We start from the raw sequence: 20,045 nt of genomic DNA, 5'->3' as shown, positions 1-20,045 counted from the left end.
AGTACACCGGCTAGTAAAGTGCTGAGTGTAAGTACACCAGCTATTAAAGTGCTGAGTGTAAGTACACCGGCTAGTAAAGTGCTGAGTGTAAGTACACCGGCTAGTAAAGTGCTGAGTGTAAGTACACTGGCTAGTAAAGTGCTGAGTGTAAGTACACTGGCTAGTAAAGTGCTGAGTGTAAGTACACCGGCTAGTAAAGTGCTGAGTGTAAGTACACCGGCTAGTAAAGTGCTGAGTGTAAGTACACCGGCTAGTAAAGTGCTGAGTGTAAGTACACCGGCTAGTATGGGGCACTGATTTAGGACTAAAGAGGCAAGCTTAGTCGTGGCTCGTTTAGTGTTGCTGTGCTCACGGATAGGCCTGCCAGGGTTGTGGGTGATTTGTGTGTGTAGTGTAAGGTGTTAGATTTTAGAGGAAAGTAGGTTATTATTATTACGGGAAATTTATAATGCGCAACATTCGCCCAATGGCATCTTGATGCCAGCTTCAGCAGAGGTGAAAAGAGGGGAATAAAAAGAGGACTACAACAGGTAGGTTTTCAAAGAGCATCTAAATAACAAATACTCCTCCGTAGCCCGAAGAGCACAGGGAAGCGAACGGCGGCCACCGAAAAAGACCGACCCCCCCAACTCGGGTAAGCTTAAATCGCGGAACCGCAACCAAGTACGCATTGGTGGAATGGAGAGACCTAGCGGGGATATATGGGCAAAACCTGGCCTGTAAATATTCAGCACCAGTGTTGTAAAAAGCACGGTACCCAAGCAAAGGGCCTTAAGCAGGGGAGAGGGAAGGAGCAGAAGGGGGCATTATTAAAGACATTGGGCGTCCCTCTGAAAGTGGGCATGCACCAGCCTTCGGAGTGAAAGGCATGTCGAAAAAATGTGTTAACATTTATGTGGTTCCATTTCGGTCTGGTGTGTCAGTTGTTGGCATGTGTCGGTTCTCACCGTCATCCATAGTCTAGGATTTCCTTCCATGGGGGAAGGTTCTGGTGAGTAGATGATTGGTTGGAAGGGTCCTGGGGCTTCTCTTGAGTTGGGTTTAGATGAAAAGCCCGGTTTTTAGGTGCTTCCTGAGGACTAGGGGGTCTTCGGCATGTATGTGTTTGAGTACAGAGTTATAGAGTTTGGTTGCCAGGAGGAACTAAGAGGATCCTTCATGCCACTTTCAGTGTAGGTTGGGGGCCATTACGAGTGAGTCATTGCTAGATGGCAGAGTTCATGTCCTGGTGATGGCTTCCTGTCACCTTCCGTGGTAGAAGTGGTAAGTGATGTACAGAGCCTTAAAGTGGATCCTCAGTTTGAATGGGAGCCTGTGAAGTGTGCAGAGTGCTGGTGCGATGTGTTGAATTTTTGCAACCTCACGAGAAATATGGCTGCTGCATTTTGGACTCTTTGTAGTCTGGTTGATGGTCTCGCAGTTCACGGTTAAAGAGTGCTGTTACAGTCAACTCTTGAAAGTAGCAGCGAGATAACTGCCATGGTCCTGGGCCTGGAAGGTGGATGTGGCATGATGCGGCATAGATGCGGAGGAGGGAGAAGCAGCTTCCTAATATGGCTTCAACCTGCGGTTCCATCTAGAGGTCATTGTCCACTGTGGCTCCAAAGGCACTTGAGCGGTAATTACTCGGATACTCCAATCAAGTTGGTGGTACTGCACTCCACAGTGGGCCCAGCTGCCCTCATTCCTGAATGAGATTGTCCGCCACTTGACAATGGAGCTACTCTTCTTCCAAGTCGTAGAATTGTAGCGCGGCTTCCCGCTGGGAAGCGGGTGTGCCAGTCCTTGCTTTTACTAAATGTTGCCCAAACGTTTCAATAAGGAAATAGAAGCTGCCTGGGTGGAAAGTGGTGCCCAGAAGTAGTACATTGAGGGCCGGGTTCACACAGGGCTTTCCAATGGGACTGGGCCATTATAAAACGCTTCTGTGAATCAGGCCACCCGTCTGTGGATCTTACATTAGGAACAAACACCAGTTCTAAAGTTTGTATCCAACTCACACTGGTTTATAGACTCCACCTTTATCCAATGGAAGTGTAGTATGATGTGTGTCAAGGCAAGTGTCTCTGGGCTTAAACCCTGGCGCTGCAAGTTCACAGGCCTTATTTTTCATTGGCGTGTAACAGGAAGGCATTTGCCTGCGAGTTTACAGTGTCTAAGCCTGAGCGGGTTCAACCCAGATTCAAATTGGTGAAGGCTGGTGGGCGCAGATTCGATGTTCAAGGCCCAATGGCCTGGAACCTGTTGCCTCTTGGTCTTAGAGCTTCTGAGACGCTGGCTAAGTTTACGAGTAAACTAAAAACATTTCTCTTTGACCTGCCACTTGGCTAGGATCTCTGTCTATTTAAGGAGTTCTTCCCACTCTGAGTCTCTGCATTGGCTTCCCTTTTCGCACTGTTCAAAGAATCCCTGTAAGTGGTGTTTTGTCCTGTTGATTTGTGCATGACATCAGGCCCATGGGCAGGTGGTGAGGTGTTATAAGAATTCTTAATAAATAAATCAATAAATACATTTCATATCATAGAAAAGGCAGTCATTTAACAAGGCAGTACACAGGCATTGGGGTCCATAAATACCTGTATTAAACTGTGGCCATGGGGTGCGCTACTCAAGTGTCTGTCCTCTTTTCTGTTAAGCTGAGAGTAAACAACAGCTAGAGGATCCCAGGCAAAGGTTTGAAGAAGCTAAGGGCCATATTACAGTAACTTCTCCCCAGTGCAAAACATAAATATTCTTTCAATGCATTTTTGCACTCCACACTAGTGCTAGGACTATGGCAATCATTGCCCTGGAGCAAAAATCCATGGAAATATGATGCTTCCTACATTTGGGCGTTTTCTGCCATAGTGCTAATCGCATTTGCACTGGTACAAAGATTCTGTAATACCGTTTAAAGTGTTTTAATAAATCTGGGCAATGCTGCAGGGCATCCCAAAAGCGAGGCAGGGTAACTGCTGTTACCATCAGCAGCCTGGGAGAGGGGCAGCCCCAACCTTATCTGAGCCTGCTCCTCTCCTCCCCCCAGCTACAGAGACACGCAGTCTCTGCAGCACAAAGCCAAGGGAGGGTGAGGTGTGAACAGTCACCTCACCCTTCCTCCAAACAACAAGGTGCTAAGCACCATAAGGAAACCAACAGTCAGGCAGGGCCCAGGTTCAAAGACCTGCCCCCATCAGGGGGCCAGAGAGTCGGCTATCCGGCCGGGGGCTGTGACAACAGCAGCCCCCACTAGATACATAACAAAGACCCTGGGCCTCCCTGGGTCCTATAAGTAAGAGCAGCATGCTCTGAGTAAACGCAATCTGTTTGTGGACCCTTAACGGGGACCCAAACAAACAGAAGGTTCAGTGTTTACTCAGTGTCTTCCAAATCTTTTTGCTTCTTTACCACAGAACACTCCCACCCTACAAAAAAAGGGAGAAGAACAAAAAGAAGTACAGGGCACTGTACCGTGCCCACAACAAGTCGTGGGACACAAGAAGGCGGGCACGGACCAGAGGGGGTAATCTCAGGACCCGGTGCCCAAAAGTATGATACTATTATGATATGTGATATTGTGTACTTCCATAACCATATCTGTGCAATAAAATCCTATGGCCTTTTATTGCCAACACTTGACACAAGTTGTGAGCCAATTATTACGGGTGAGGGCTTGGGGGTCGGCCAATACTATATGCATGCATATGGGTTCAGCAGTTATGTTCATCATAAAATATTCACTCCACCTAAAAGTATGTATTTTGGCTGCAATTGTGTATCTTAGGTCACATCTCGCAATCCCGCTCGCACTTCCTGGCCCTGAAAAGCATCTTTAAACAAATATTCAATGCTGAGGAGTTCTTGAGGTCTCCCCACAACAGGGAAAAAAAATAAGAAATCAAAATGAAAAATGTAAATGGACTGAGCAGAATTTAAAAAAGGAGTGGAACCCGAAATGTAACCCAAAAGAAACGATGCAAACGAAATTATTGTAAAAGCTAGGCCTAAAATACAAACGCTGAACTGTTCACAGAGAAGAAATACAGAAGGTATCATTGAAAATAAATATTTACAAAAAAGAAATGACCACATGGGCACCATTCAACTCCAGGTGTGTTTTGTGGTTACAAACTACAGAAAATCCACCAATTCTACAATGACCTAATAGTAAACACCTAGTACAACTTCCAGCATCGAACACAAAGTATTTGATTATCAACATCTTGCGTTTTACTTTACCTCCACTTTACATCCAATAGGTAAGCAGATTTACCACATTGAAATTACCGCTCATTCTCAATCAGCCCCCAAAAAACATGAAGTTCTATGATCTCCAAAAATGGTGTTTTGCGCCACCATACCACGACCCATAATTCCATGGTAATGCTACGGGACCGAGTGGTAACAACGGTAAGTGATTTTGATGACAAATTGTCAGCTTTACTGCTAATTTACAGCCGAATGCATAATGAAGCCTATACGCTTTCAATGCATTTTAGGACAATGCTGCCCCTGGTTCTAACAGGGACTGGAGTTCACACTGATGCAAATGTTGCCCTGGTACAAAAATGCATTGAAATATTTGCAGTAAAGCAGTATTTTCCGTGAATTGACCAATTTCTGTACCAAGGCACCAGATTGGCTTCCTATAGGAGCTATCTGATTGGCCAAAGCTAAGTGCCACCTGAATGGAAGATGGCATGTCAAGTGGCTCTTGGAGCTCCCCAGTGCCAACCACTATGGATACAGCTTAGCTCCGAGCCTGGTGCCAAGAGCTACATTATGAGGCATGCATGTGCTTCTGCATATGCAGGGGCGGGCAAGAGCGAGATCATGACCTGAACCAGGACTATGCCTTAGTCCCTCAGCATGCCAGAGCTCGCCAGCACAGGCACACACTTGGACAGACCCGGTGCCAATTTAAGACGTCTTAGCAGTGCACTTGTGCAAACGGGCAAAGAGGGCACTAGGTTTCTATCTGGTCCTTGAGAGCTGCTTCTTAGAAACATTTTGGATTCTAATCAGTGGGATATTTCAGTACCCTACGGAAGTGTGTTGAGAAGAATGGATTTTTAAGTGAGACAAAACATGGCTTCATTTCGAAAATGGCAGACTTATAGTCCCAAAGTAGGGCCCGCCTCCCCCCAAAGACAATTCAGTTAATTCTGGCTTTGTGCGCCTGGCCTGGATGCATTCCATTTGGGAATGAAAGAGGGGGCAGGCCAGAGATGTCGCTTCTAAGAGATATTGAGTGGATGTAATAGTCCCACAAAGGCCACTGATCATGAACAAGGAGAAAATTGAATTGAGCCGGTTTGATTCAGGACTTTAAAAGAAACATGTGGAGGATCCCTGTGCTTCCACTGATTGATGTCCGACTGCGAGCGCGCTACTCACACCAACCTACCACCATCCATGTAAAATGCAAGGTCCATGTGAACAGAGGCGGTAGTTCCTGGACTGCTTTTAAAGCACAGACGAGGGAATTGAAATGTCCTATTAAAAACTCTCAAGAACACTCGGTCTGGTGTTTTCCTTTAGCTGTCCTGAAATTGATTAGTGCTGATGAATTTCAGACTGTTACTGCGCGTAGTCCGCGCCAGTCGATGAGCTCTGCGGTTCACTCTTTCTGCGGAAGCCGCTATCCACCCTAAGGAGGAGAAGTTTGCTGATTAAAGGCTATGAAGCACACCTTTTTATAAACGGAACAGGCCATGGGTATGGGACATGGACAAAAAATGTACCCAGGCATTGTACAAAAATGTGCATTACTGGCAGGAACTGTCCCATAGCGAGGTGCTTTAAAGAGCGGCAAGGCAAGTTCGTAGTTACCCAAGCCGCAGTGCATCGGGGAGTGACTTGGAGACGGTAAAAAGGGACAGCATAAGACAAATGGCAGACACATCAAAGGTCATTACCATTTTAGTGTTATGTCCAGGATGTAATGAAAAACTGCTCGAATGCATCATTCTTTCATGTTGCTGACCACTTATCATGTACAGATCGATCCTGAGCCATAATGTGCAATTCCCGAGGAATTCATGGTGTAATGCTCGGTCTAACAGAATGGGTGGAATGTGGTTTTGATAAGTTCAGTGGCCTTCCCCAGGGACTGCACTGTCCCCTAGGGGTCTGCAACCATTGGCTTTCCAGATGATTTGGACAACAAGTACCATTATTCCAAGCCAGCCTGGTCAATGGCGAGGGATCATGGGAGTCATAGCCCAATGCATTGGAAAGCTGCAGTTGCAAACCCCTGTACTACAGAAGAACCACAGAAATGGTATGCCTGACATAGCAGAAATTGCAAAAACAGAACAGGGGAACATAACATAGAATTATTCATGACTCCAGTAACACTGAGCACACAAAAAAACAAGGCACACAACCCAATTCCCATTTTAGGTCCAGTTCAGGGTGTAGCAGGAGTTGTTGTGAGATGGTGTGACAGAGCATTAGAGGTATCTCATGGGAGTTCAAGGAGCATTGGTTCTCCAGGTAATAGTTTCCTCCCATAAGGGCTTCCAATATGTTTCACCTGGAGTGGGGCTGGAGGAGTGTTTGCATTTGTTCCTGTGACTGGATTCAATTGGTCTAGCACCTAAAAAAGTAATTCAAACGAAAGCAAATATTAGGATCTCAAATCCTGTTTTATTGTTGTAATTTTGTGAGTGCATGCAACCTCTTCCTTTGCATATTATGATCTGCGCAGTTGTTGAAAGTACAGCTGATCTTCACAGCAAATCTAACGGTGAATGCCTGGTGCCAAATGTATCTATCTGGCACTAGTAAAATGGAGCCTGAACTGTACTGCACAAAGTGGCCAGCGTGTATTAATTTAAGGACTTGGCATTGCATTATGCTGCTGTATTAAACAACCTATGGATGCCTTCATGGGGGCAGACTCCTCTACAACGACTTCGCTGAATAGACCACCCCCTGCATTTAGTGACCAATAAGCCTGAAAGAGGTAGTGGTTGGCATCACTTAGGTGGCAACAAGGGCTATCAGAGAGTGAAATAACTCATTGTTTTGCCAATGACTACCAATGACTGCTTTGCAAACAGGAAGTTATTTTCCATGGACCACTTACTGACTATGGGCCTCCTTAGGAGTTTGCCAGTCCGGAAAAAAGGGTGCCGGTAAGCTCACCAGCACCCTTGTTTCCGGATTGGCAAACTCCGAGTCTGCCTGCCATGGCCGCTCTGCCCGACAGGGCTGAACCTGCAGGGTGCAGCGGGAATGCTAGGCAGACCCGTCACGGAAGCTCCGGCACCGTTCGCAATGATGCCGGTGCTTCCATGTCCCCACTCCCATAGAGTACCATGAAACTCTATAGGGATTTACAATTTACCGGTGCCTTACTTCCCAGGCCGCCAGACTCGTAATCAGATGGTGGCACCAGGAAGTTAGGCGCCAGTAAAATATTATGGGTCCGGCGGCAACGCGCCAGTAACACCGGCAGGGTTACCGCCGGACCTGTAATGAGGCCCTATGAATGGTAAGCACCAGCCATGGTTAAATGCTTTGCCACTCTAGCAACAATCTCAAATTATTCATGTGCCTATTTCCTGTCAACAGTCTCAGGTTGATGCCTCCATTTCGTCTCAATTCTGCAAGTGTGTCAATGTGACCTTTGCAAATTGTAATGGATGTTGCTAATCACAATGCACTTTCATGCATAGACATTTTCGGTTTTAAAGGCAAAAACCACTGAAATATATGCTAGAAAAATTGATTTCTTGAGTCGCGTGTGTTGGTTTTGCCATGAAAATTGATGTATTTTGTCACATGCATAGCATTTATCTATGTCTGAATTCTGAATTCTTCCTGTGGTGAGGGTATAGATTTGGCATTTTGCTGCCCTATTCCAACTGGAGTTCCATTGCTTTGGCACAATGTGGGTTGTCATTACGAGGGCATTTCTTCTAAAATATTGTGACTTGATCTTTGCATGTGAACATCACTGTTCTATTCCGATCAGGACCAGGATGTTCTGGCAGAGTTTAAACCTTGATTATTAAAGAAAATCACCTGCGGAAAGTGGGAGTGCCAGAGGAGATTAATTTGTTGTCAGTGCCAGATAGATCAATGTAGTCCGGCACAACGTGCAACAAAAGGCCTTGCACATTGTAAACATTTCCCCAGCTCTGCCCCCCATGGCATCGTTTAGCCCCCTTGTTTCTACATTTGTGTGCCATCCACGTGGCAATTCTAAGATGGCAAATGGCTTTGTTTGCAAGTAGAGGCCACTTGCAGTGCCCTGCATCGTGCCTTCTGCACTTTCCATTGGTCAGCCGGGCCTTGAAATCCACCAACCCGGGACTGGCAGGCTTTAACCAGCCCCTCAAAGACCCACTTCTAAGACCCCTGTCTGCTCCCTGTCCTCTACCAGAACACTACTTGGAGTCATTTCTGCACCCCAGCACCTGAACTTCCATGATGCTGCTACCTGACTCCCCAAAGAAATCCAGACTACTTGACATTCACACCTCCTTTTGTCTTTTACTGTCCTTCTCTACAGTGGCTGCAAGGATTACATTCCAAACCCTTTGCATTGTCCACAAGGCTTTCTGGGGCCTGGGTCCAAAATACCTTCAGCTGTCCCTCTGTAAATACCTTCCCTCCCGAGCCCTTTGCTCCTCTACCTCTAACTCCCTCAGGGTCAGTTATTTTTCAAAGAAACAAGCTGAGGGTAGATCTCTGTCTTCGAATGGTGCCTCCCTCTGGAACAGCCTCCCTGCCACTCTGATACTTGAGGAGAACCATCTCTGGTTCCTTAAGCACCCCAAGACCTTCCTCTTTGCTCTGCCTTCGCTCCTCCTCTCCCCTGCTGATCTGTTTCTATCTTGGCATCATGCACCTGGTTACCCTCTGTCTTTCGGGCCGACGTAGCTGCTCACCCTGCCACCCACCTGCACTGTCTCTTGGCAATCCCTTGCACTGTGGTCTTTATCTATAACCCTACAACTATTTTTCTGCACTTATCAGACACTCCCTGTCTGTTGCCTTAAACTTAGCACTTGCCACTCCCTGGCTGCACTACCACTGTTTGTTGCATTTTATCATTTATTTATTATTGTTTGTATTCCTTTGCTCAGCACTTTCCAATTCTCCCCCCTTTCCCTCTCCCCTGCCCTTGCATGTTCACGATGTCACAGGGCGTAGTAAGATCTTTGTTTTATTCTCCCATGCTCCCCTCCCTTGCCTCGTCGCGCTCTGAAACACTTGTGTACAAGCGCGATACAAATAAAATATCAATATCTGTGCTTAGCTGTGTAAGTGAACACAAGAACAGATGATGGCAGTCTCAAAGCAAGATGTCCACCAATGGTAATGCCTTTGAGACAATCTATGCATTGACGTAAATGAAAAGCATTGCTGACTTGCAGCAGTAAGTTCACATCACTGTGAAAAGGCACAGGGCATTGACATTTCATTGCATAATGGATCGGTGGAGTAACCGCTCAATTTGCATCCAACCTGCATCAGGCCCTCTACCAATTATAGTGACGTGCTGCAGATACAGTACAGGCAATGCCATTTCTATCAAACTCTGAGGCATAGTTAACACAATGTTCATCCATGTGTTCTTCCAAACAAAGAGAACTTCTACTGAAATCAATAGTTTAGGATTTGTTTTCAGCCCATAAAAGTAATTATGTATGTGGTTGTTGCATCACCAGTGGCGAGATCTCTAACTTTCTGCATTTCAATAGTTTTCCTCTCCCTGGCTGTGGTCATAACTGCACACTGCACAGGTGTAGACCAGCTTTCTTGTATCTGATCTTGATGACTAACCAGCTTAGGACGTGCCCGGAAATTCATGTAAGAGCTTGTCTTGGGAGGATAGCTCATGAGCAACACACTCGTCTTGGAAGCAAGAAGACACAGAGCAACACAAGTTCAATCCCCATGTCCGCGCTTAGAAATCTCTGGGTATTAAGCATGTTATAAATAACCCATTACCATTACATATGACTAAAATATTTAGTGTAGGGATGTGCTTGTGAAAATTAAAATTGAATACCTGTTTTATGGGTCTATACTTAATTCATGTAATGCTGAATGTGTTCTTTAAATAAATATCATGAGAGAATGATATTGTGTAATTTTCTGAATAGATATTTTTCAACTTGCCTTTAATACACCAAGTATGCAAAACAGAGACATTTATGTTGTGTCCTGATAACATATGTTGATTGCAGATGGTCTTCACCTGATTCAATGTATTTTTGGACACTGCACTAGGTATTTATATGTGTATGTGTGTACATATATATTCATTCTCTCTCACTCTCACTCTCACTCTCTCTCTCTCTCTCTCTCTCTCTCTCTCTCTCTCTCTCTCTCTCTCTCTCTCTCTCTCTCTCTCTCTCTCTCTTCTCTCTCTCTCTCTCTCTCTCTCTCACTCACTCTCTCTCTCTCTGAAAAGTTTGTATACACCGACTAATGTGTGTAAAGGAAGCAATTTTCAGAGTGTAAATATATTATGTGGTGTATTTACGTAATTTATGTAAATAAAGAAAAGGCTCTTGCTCCTTTTACATGGAGGAATAGTAACCTCAAACAAATTCTCACAGAATTCGTTGAGAGTTCAACATATATTGGGAAGTGAGGACGATCGTCCCAGGCCCCTAAGAGGTTTTGTGTGCGGCAGAGGCCCAAGTCTGTGTTGTAGGGGAGAATATAGGGGGCCTTGTCCATAGAAGTTGCATTAGGGGATAGATCATACTGAAACTGTGTGTACACTGCACTAGACAAAGAACACCATCTTGGAAAATAGCAGACATCTTTAAATCAAGGCCTGGCTTTGCGCTGCAGCCATGATCTTAGACCCAAGCGCAAGACATAGAGATATGTGTGTGAATGTGAGAACGATCTGCGGCCTGGGTGGTAGTAGGGAAGGCCAAATTCACGAGGTTCCATAAACCATTCATTGTCTCATACTGTTAGCACATGTAACCCAAAAAGAATTCGTCCGGCAAGGCCATGAGGGGTCTGAGAGCTCCCTGTGAGCAGTTATCCCACGAGACGGAGGGCACAAGCCTCTGACCCAGTACAGCCCAAACCTTACGTTATAGTGACACGATGCCCCATCACAAGACCCTAACATTCCAGAGTATCAGCCAGCCCAAGATCCCAGACAATAAAACTGTTCAAAACACCAGTTTCTTCTAAAGATCACAACAGAATATTGACGGCCCCTGTGATTCGTGCTGCTAGCTGCCAGGGAGGAAAAGTAACACATTTAAAGCTCAGCATGGGAAGACCTGGAATGGCGCCAATGTTTCTGGGAGTGAGTTGACATTTGTAAGATAACATGACCTCGAATGCAGCCTCTGTGTGCATGTCTGTAGTACCAGGTGCCTATTAGGTCTCTGATAGGGAATGTTATGAGTTGCACACTTAATTGCTAATTAAGGAGACCAGCACCTGATGACACGGTGAGAAAAGCACCACATTGAAGAAGATGGACAGGAGGAGCTGGTATCCCATATGGAGCAGACCGCCTATGTATAGGGTCACACCAACCAGCTACATGGATTTGTTGCCTATGTGGTGTAAGTCAGTTGTGCCGCTTTGTGCCCGTATAAGCTGAGGTCCATGTTGGTTTCGTTAGTGCGCTCCATGGCAACACAGTTCTTTGCTATCTCGTACCTGACTTATTATGAGAATAAACCTTGTTCTCCGTGCAAGAGGTGTGCTGGGACTTTTTCCCTATTGGGTTGTATTTTCTCTGGTGTGAACATTGAGGGGCTTCTCTACATTACATAAAGCCAATTGTTGTATCTGCTCCTCATTGTCTTGGATTCCACTATGGGTTTTGGACTCAAATATATAATGTTGCGGAATGTCAGAGTGCTACAATTCACGTGCAGCATGATTCGACGTAGACGTGAGATCATGAAAATACGTAAATTGAAGTAAAATATAGTTAAAAACGTACATGAAGAATACCATTGATATAATAATACATACCAAGAAATATTACAATTAATAATTACATAATAGATAAGTATATTAAAAAAATAATTTTTTTGTTAGATAAATAGTGCTTAATCAAATTAATTTCTGTTTATATTTTTTTCTAAATGTATATATTTTGTTAGTGTATGCAACTTGGAGTATGCTGTTAAAGTGGTATCCCTGTCTTGAACCTTTTCTGCAGCTAATTATATGTTATCATTGTTGAAATGCACATGTTGTTCACCTGAAAGATAAACTTCAAGTCTTAATGTTGTATGCGTACGGCAACAGCTCCCTCTAGCGTTGATAACAGGTGAAGCGGGCAGGATGGTTTCGGACAAACATAGATCTGGCCTTTTATTATATGGTATGATATGTATATATTTCAATGTATACAGAGCTTTTGCCAACGCACTCTACATATTTATAAAAACTGTACATAAGGAATTGGTAAACAATTTATGGGAGCATTCTGAGGCAGTCATTTCTGATAATGAGAGGAAAGAAATACATTTGTAAGTGGTTGATGAAAAGTAGCACGTGTGGCAGCAGAGCTAAGTGAGAGAATAGGGGAATCCCAGCGTTTAGGAGTAAAGAAAAATGGCAAAAGTGGGAATGAGCACAGCAGGGGACTAGGAACGGCAAGGAGGTTCTGAGATGAAAAGTGAAGCGAGTGAGACGGAGCATAAGGATTAGGGTAAGAAAGCTAGAGAGAAACCAGGTCATGGGCACATGTATAAACAGCGTACAGATAGCAGAACTGGAGCTAGCATAGAGCAGTAAGCTCGGATGGGCTACTGAACAGAGGGACATTCAAATCAAAATCAATTAGCAGATTTGGGAAAGAGCATAAACGGCAAGACCAAGAAAGAAAGACGAGCAAAAGTCAAGGTGGAAAACTCATAGTAAGCATAAGAATTGTAGTGACCTATAAAGTTAGAAACACACACATTTTACTGATGTTATAGAGTTGAAAACGACTTTTGCAGGCAACACCTGAAATATATAAAGATAATGAGTGGGAAGGGTCAAAGTTAATGGCAAGATTACGGGCAGATGAGACAAGAGGAAGAGACAGTGAAAAATAAATGGGGTCAGGGGGAAAAGGAATAAGGGAGGATTCAGGAAAGAAAAATATGTTGATTCCGATGAACCTAGTTGAAGAGATAGTGCTAGTGTTAAGGGAAATGAGCCGTGATGAAGACCTGAGGGTAAAGAGAGAAACAAAGCATTGCAAAGCCAGGAGACCCAGTAGGCGTGGTCAGAAAAAGAGAGAAGGAGAGGCAAGAGAGAGCTGAGCCAGACCTACCATGAGATGAGATGTCCAGAGAGCAGAGCTGTCAGCAATCTCAAAAGCAGAGGATAGGTCGATCAGCAGAGAGTGGAGAGGTCAGCAGCATCAAAGGCAGAGAATAGATCGATCAGCAGAAAGTGGAGAGGTCGGCAGTATCAAAGACAGAGGAAGTTCGATCAGCAGAGTGTGGAGGGGCCAGCAGTATTAAAGGCAGAGGATAGGTGGATCAGCGAAGAGTGAAGTGGCCAGCAGTAGCAAAGGCAGAGGATATGCCAATCAGTAGAGCGAGGAGTATCAATATGGAAGTGGATAGGTCAATGGGGAATAGGGATTTGAAGCCAAGAGACACCATTAGCCATAATGAGCTATTTCCAACTGTAATAGGACAAACCATTTATAACAACTAGTCCAATGGAATCGGCACTGGGGATACCAGGCGAAAGACTAGCTTACAGTAAATATCTGCGCCACCCTGGCAGGCAGGGGGGAAAATGCTACATTTCCTATGTTCACCCTCACACCACCTGATTTTAACAATGGTTGTATCTCTCCAGGGTTCTGGAAAGCCACGTGCCCACCATCCTGCTCCAGCCCACTCCTCGTCTTTGTGAATTCCAAGAGCGGCGATAACCAGGGAGTGAAGTTCCTGAGAAAGTTTAAGCAGTTCCTCAACCCGGCACAAGTCTTCGACCTGATGAACGGGGGGCCTCACCTCGGGTACGTAGAGCTGGTAATGGCACCTCCTATGGACCAGAGCCATTTATGTTCTTTCCTTTGATAATTTCATTTTCATTCTTTACGTCATCCTTAGGCGAGAAACTGAGGATGCAAATCCAAAAAGAAAGACACCTAAAGAAAAAGATGAGGCAAAGCAACATGAGTGTCCAGGACTATACCCTTTGTCTTGTCATCTCAGACACATGTTCCCATAAACTCATAAAGTCAATTTGTAATTCTGCCCAGTTCCTTCATGGGAAGAGCTACTTATAAAACCCACTAGTGAGAGCCATGCCAGTGCCACTGCTGGCAAAGGTGGGTCATCCACAGGCTGAAATAATGATGCTGCTCAGAAGACATTAAGTCATTTGTGATTTCACCAAAACCAAACCCTGCCTTAATATTATTAATATTAATTCATGGAAACAACGTATTTAATTTTCACCGTTTATATTGTTTAGGAAGACAATTTTTATTCTTTTTTTAAGGTCCTAACATTTGACTTGCTTTATCCATTATTTTGTGCTATATATGTATTCCACTCCCATGATCAGGGCAGTTCTTGCCAACTTGGTGCCCAGGGCAAAACATCAGAATGTGCCCCCTGCCCTCCCACTGGCACACCTCACTCCCAAACAGCACCTCTGTTGTGCAACAAAACCCCTCTTCAATATGAATAAATATTTGCTATATAAATGAAGCTGGTTTCATTACATTGTAAATCAAGTACTTTACAGAAGAATACCAATGTGAAAATACAGTTGTTGCTGCCCAAGTAAATGTTTTTTCTGTCACCTGCTCTTAGGCAAGGCCTTGCCTGAACGCAGTTTCAAACTGTTGGTACTGGTACACTGTGGTTGAACAGCCGACTGGGCTCTGAAGGCCCACTGACCTGGCCCTGTGTTGCAGGCGTTCTGTTCGTTCCACCTCACAAGCGGCAATACTTGTCTAACAGTGTGAGTTATTTTCTGATAGAAGGTTATCATTCCAAGATGGACAGTCTGGTACACTTATTGTACTCTTTCAAAATACCTCTCTCTCTGAGAGTGGGAAAGAGGACAAATAGCACCAATGAGGATTCCTTTATGCTTTGTATTAAATCACAGAGCATTTCAGGACTATAACAGTGATCAGAGATCTATACATTTGATAAACAAGTCTGTGATTATAGTATTTTATGTGTGAATCTCTAAATTCATAACTGATGCATGGGTTGGTGCTCACATCACGGCTCACAATACTCACCCTAACAATAAAATGTTTGTAACCATGAACGATACATGGTCATTTGACAGCTTACGTTTTTGGATGAGAGTATAAAATGGCTGCAACATCAGCCACTCAAATGGGGTACAAGGGATCTTTTGCTTCTTGTTTCTAGAGAACTTTAGAGGAGTGCTGGGTCTTCGTGTGGGCATGCCCTAACCTCAATACAGAAACATCTTTAGGGAATTATATCTACAGATAGGGCAGGATACCGAACAAGAGAGACGCAATAAACAATGCACAGAAAGGCTACACAGAAAGCATTGTACCTCTTTCAAAGTTTAGACTGACCAGTAATAAGCCGATGAAGAGTTCTAAACAAAACCAGCTTCTGATGCATGGTAAAGGGTCCACAGTTCCTCAGCCACTACCTTCTCGCTATTACACAGGCACAGGCTTCAAGGGTTATTTCACCAAAAAAGAGCAGGCCCATACTTTATCTAACAGATCTGGCATTAGCATCTCCTATTAGTGCTGGCCTGCAGCTAGTGAAAATCATGCTGTGGCAGTGTAGAAAAGGCGTTTGGCCTAGTGGATGTACACTTTGAGGCAACTTCTTTGACTGCTTTATATTTTTAAGTGTGGGCACAGTATGGCATGCTCGTCAGAGCCACATACACAAAAACAGTCCACTGTGCTCTTGTATGGACATTGGGCACATCAGACAAAAACAGGAATATGTGCTGTTACATAAGGGAGCACCAAATAGATGCCATTAACCAACAGGGTGGTGACTTGTGCAGCGCACAAATCTTTGCTGCAAACTGATCACTGCATTTATTTGCCATGGACTACTGTCTGCACAGTGACACACAATGAACTCTACTTTCCTAATCAAGGTGCCAGGTGACATTGAGTTGCCATCTGGCGTGCCTGCTAGGCAGCGGCCTGGCTTGTTTAGACAATTAAAAGACCTTTGATGCTGAGCAGATGCATTTAGTCCCTGTCCCAAAGCAGCCACTAGAATACTTAAGCAAGAAAATTAGAGTTACCCTTCCCAGGGATGCGCCATATGTAATGAAAAAGTAATAGATATTAAAAAGGTTTTGGTGTGTCAAATAAAGATATATACCAATAAAGAAAATAGTTTTAAAGTTTTCTGTGTGGCATTTTAATTCTCTTTGAAGAATGCATAGGTAAAAAAAATGGCTTGTTAAGTGAGCCATCCCTTATAAACTGCCCCACTTGAAAGGCTATCGGCTATCAGCACAAAGAATGAGGGGCACGGGGGTGTGTGACTCCAGAGCACCTCACACGCTGTGGTTGGAATATGCAATCCTTTGTTTGCATTTTCCAAAAGCATCGCAGTCGGCACCACGCAGAGGAGTGCTCACCAGCACAGCTTCTTAATCTGCTGTCCGGCAAGCTCAGATTTCTGGGTGGGCCCCTTACTGCACCGACTCCTGAGCTATTTAGCTCTGCTCCCCGGGCCATCGCCCGCTCCGCCCAAGAAACGGAGCTGCCCATGATTCTATAACATTTTTAATTCTTATAAACTTTTTTCACTCGTTAGGAAAAGGGGGATATTTTAACTAGTAACCCTTGCCCTCTGCACACCAATTCCAGCAGAAGTGAGGGTAAATCTACCTAACCCTGCATCAATTTATCCAAGTTACCAACATACCGACCCCTGCTACCCCGCAACCCCTTTGGGGAGATCCCAATTGTAGCATATACCCCTCTTGACATAGGTACTCATTGCCCTCCTCAGGAACCAACTAGAAACATCTCAAGACAAACTCAAACTTCTGGGTTTATGTGAATACGGAAAAGACCAACTGGAAAGGGAAAAGGGGGGGGAGAGGGTCGGCCACCAACAAAGGAAGAAGGTGGAAAGGGAAAATGCACAATAGAAGTAACAACAACTACAGATGGGGAAAAAACTCAGTGGGAAAAGATTGGGAAGGGCGGTTGAGGGGGAGGGGAATCGGGGCAGGGGAGTTGGGAAAAGTTTACTTGTTTGGAAAATGCTAATAAAAAGTTATGTGAAAAAGATACATCCCAAGACGCAGAAAAGGGGGTCTTACGGTGTGAACTCACTAACACTTCAGGATTTGCACTGTGCGTTGCCCTCTCCTGCGACTTTATTCCAAAAAAGCAGAAGGTGCGCTACACAAAGCCATTGACCATTACATTGAAATACAAATCCATTTCAGGTTTTTTGAAAATAGAGTCAATCAAAACAGCACCATGACTTTTGGGTGCAATCAAAGGCAGGTGAAATAGCAAGACTGTAATGTCTGTGATATTCATCAAATGTCTTTCCAATATGGGTTCAAGAGCAGGTCTGGAACCTTCAAGATTTAGGTCTGAGCCGCTGGGATTTTGGTCCCATGTCAGGTTTTCAGGACATGGGCAATTTTCTGCGTGGCATCCATCTTTCTTTCAAAAACCGACAAACATTACTCAATGGGGGTCATTACGAGTGAGGTGGTAAGGGGTTAACGTGCCGGTAAAGGTGCCAGAGCCATCAACCCCTTACCGCCTCATTACGAGTCTGCTCACGGGAACCCGCTAAGGATGCCTGGTTTTACAAGGTGCCCTTAGCGGGTCCCGGAAGCAGACCAGGGTGCTAACAACGGGCCCGTTGTTAGCACCCTCCCCATTTCCATTGAGCCCTATGGTGGCTCGAATGGGAATTTGGGATGGGTTCCAAGGGCAGAATGGCCCGGTAATTCCTCATTCAAGAAACCCGGACCCGGTACCCGGTAAGGGGGTAGCCATGCCGCTAATAGCAACATGGTTACCTCCTAACTTGTAATGACCCCCAATGTGTTCTTGTTATGATATTATCGGTTGGAATAAATCAGGATTGGTGAAAGTTCTCGTGGGTGGAGTCAAACAGAAAGATTAGGTTACGGAATGCAAGTGCTCCAATACCCCCCGATAGGGAGTCCATCTGTCCTGTAATTGACTGGACTGCATTGCAGCAGTTCATAGTGCCAACGTCATTCTGGATTGGCTGGAGCTGCAGTCAGTCAAGCCAATCAGGGCAGGGCGTGTGGAAAGTTCCAGCTCTCTTGATTCGATGAAACTGGTGCACCTTTATGCACCTATATTTTGACCGATATGGCAGAATTCGGGCCAATCTCAGAGGTCGCTTGCATTCAAAACTCGACACTGCCCTCGGAATAGACCATGGGTTCCATCTGCTAGTCTGATCCACTGCACGGAAAGGAGAGTTATCACCTATACCTGTATGCAGAACCTCTACATCATCACTTCAGTGTGCACCTCTCCTCTTCTAGGCAATCTCCCACCCTCCGGATAATCCCAGGCAGCACATCTAATAGGGCCAAGGTACACGGAACAGGTCACGAAGGTTATCTGTCTAAGGCGAGACAGCAGCCATGTTGGAGAAATCCTTTCTTCGGGACCTCGTATATTAAACCCTTGAAATGGACAATGTATGGTACTTGTGTAGGGGCAGGATCTATAAAGTAAACAGGAAAAAGATTGACATCCTAGCAGAGTATCTGCTAACAGTAAATCTTAATCATAAGATCATCTTGTCAGAGGCGGAGGGCGCGCGGGGGGCATCATTCACCGCCCTCGCCTTGCACCCAGCTATAGACTCACGGTGCTCAAATGCACCTGTCCATGACCAGGGGTGTAATTACAGCAAAGTGTGTGCATCTGTCAGACCTCCTCTGAGGCTGCAGAGAGCCCTGGGGTAGAGGGAACTGGGTGGAAGGTGGAGAAAGCTCAGAAGGAGGCCAGTGCTGCCGTGCGTGCGTGTGGGTGCTAGAGTGGCAGGACCAGACCGTGCGCGCATGTGGGTGCTAGAGTGGCAGGACCTGATCTTGCAGACCCTGATTTTATGAGAGAATGGAAACGGTCCATGTACATGGGTGCAAATTCATGAGGTGTGTGTCTTAATAGCATCCAGTAGTTATGACGTGAAAGGCTGCAATCTACTTTAGTTCCTACACCTGCAGCCTCTGTGTGTTACTTAAGTTGCTTTGGAGAGTGGGCCCTGAAAAATCCTTTACCCTGTATCTGGTCTTTGACAAATCTGGTCCATCCGGGATGATGCTGATTGCCTTTAGTTCAGTAAAGCTGTCCTGATTAACACTGCTTTGCCTTCTTGTGTTTCTGAGGCTACATCCATTGCATGACCGTTAGCATTGGTAGAAACACTTATGTACAGGTGGTTTATAAATGAGATATCAGATCAACACAGCCTTCCGCAAGGCCTTAAAAACCCAGCTCTTTGTATAAAGAGCCCTCATTCCAGTCCAGATATGCACGTCCACTGTATCACCAGGCATAGGACACTCTCTGTTATGCTTCTTGCTACCTAGAAAAGAATATGAGTAACTAAATTTAACTATCACTGTATATCCTCTGTAACCATGTAACTGGAGCTAATTGATTCTACTTAAGTATACCTTCTGGGGCCGCTTATTGTAACCCTCAAGCAAGCCTTCTTTAAATATCCTTATAGCGCCTCGTTGCCTCTGGGCAGTAGTGTGCTCGACAAATACTAAAATAAATAGATAAATAAATATATCTATATACCATATTGCCAGGTTTCTCAGTGCAGAGCAAACACAAATGGCGCGAGACATGTTCTCGCCCATGAAATAGTTGGGGTACACAGCTCCTTTGCAAAGGACCATAAAGTTGAAGACTGGGCATGATCTCTGAGAACAGGTCACCTTTATGTCCCCAGTTTGGCAGTGGGCCAGCTTGAGGGTAATCACCATCTGGTGGCTTTCGGGGGACTAAGTGGAAAGCGTTTGGTGAACTAAGACAATTTGTATTGGGTGTGTTTGTGTAAACATTCATTGCATTGAGCATTTATGTAGCATTTATG

The 20,045-nt window shown here is 44.9% G+C and overlaps 1 protein-coding gene across 7 annotated transcripts in view; it reads left to right on the top strand.

The window, feature by feature from the left end:
* LOC138570086 (diacylglycerol kinase delta-like) overlaps positions 1-20,045 on the top strand; it is a 1,083,011-nt gene that overhangs the window by 943,547 nt on the left and 119,419 nt on the right. For all 7 annotated transcript variants that reach the window (XM_069648673.1, XM_069648675.1, XM_069648678.1 and 4 more), the window contains one exon: positions 13,798-13,960. In XM_069648673.1, coding sequence (XP_069504774.1) covers positions 13,798-13,960 — 163 coding nt within the window. The remainder of the gene's footprint in view (positions 1-13,797; positions 13,961-20,045) is intronic.

This window comes from Ambystoma mexicanum, chromosome 2q (genome assembly GCF_040938575.1).
Source record: "Ambystoma mexicanum isolate Mex_15411 chromosome 2q, UKY_AmexF1_1, whole genome shotgun sequence".
Classification (NCBI taxonomy): Eukaryota; Metazoa; Chordata; class Amphibia; order Caudata; family Ambystomatidae; genus Ambystoma; species Ambystoma mexicanum.
The sequence above is the reverse complement of the archived record's forward strand: the minus strand, read 5'-3'. Positions and strand labels throughout refer to the sequence as shown.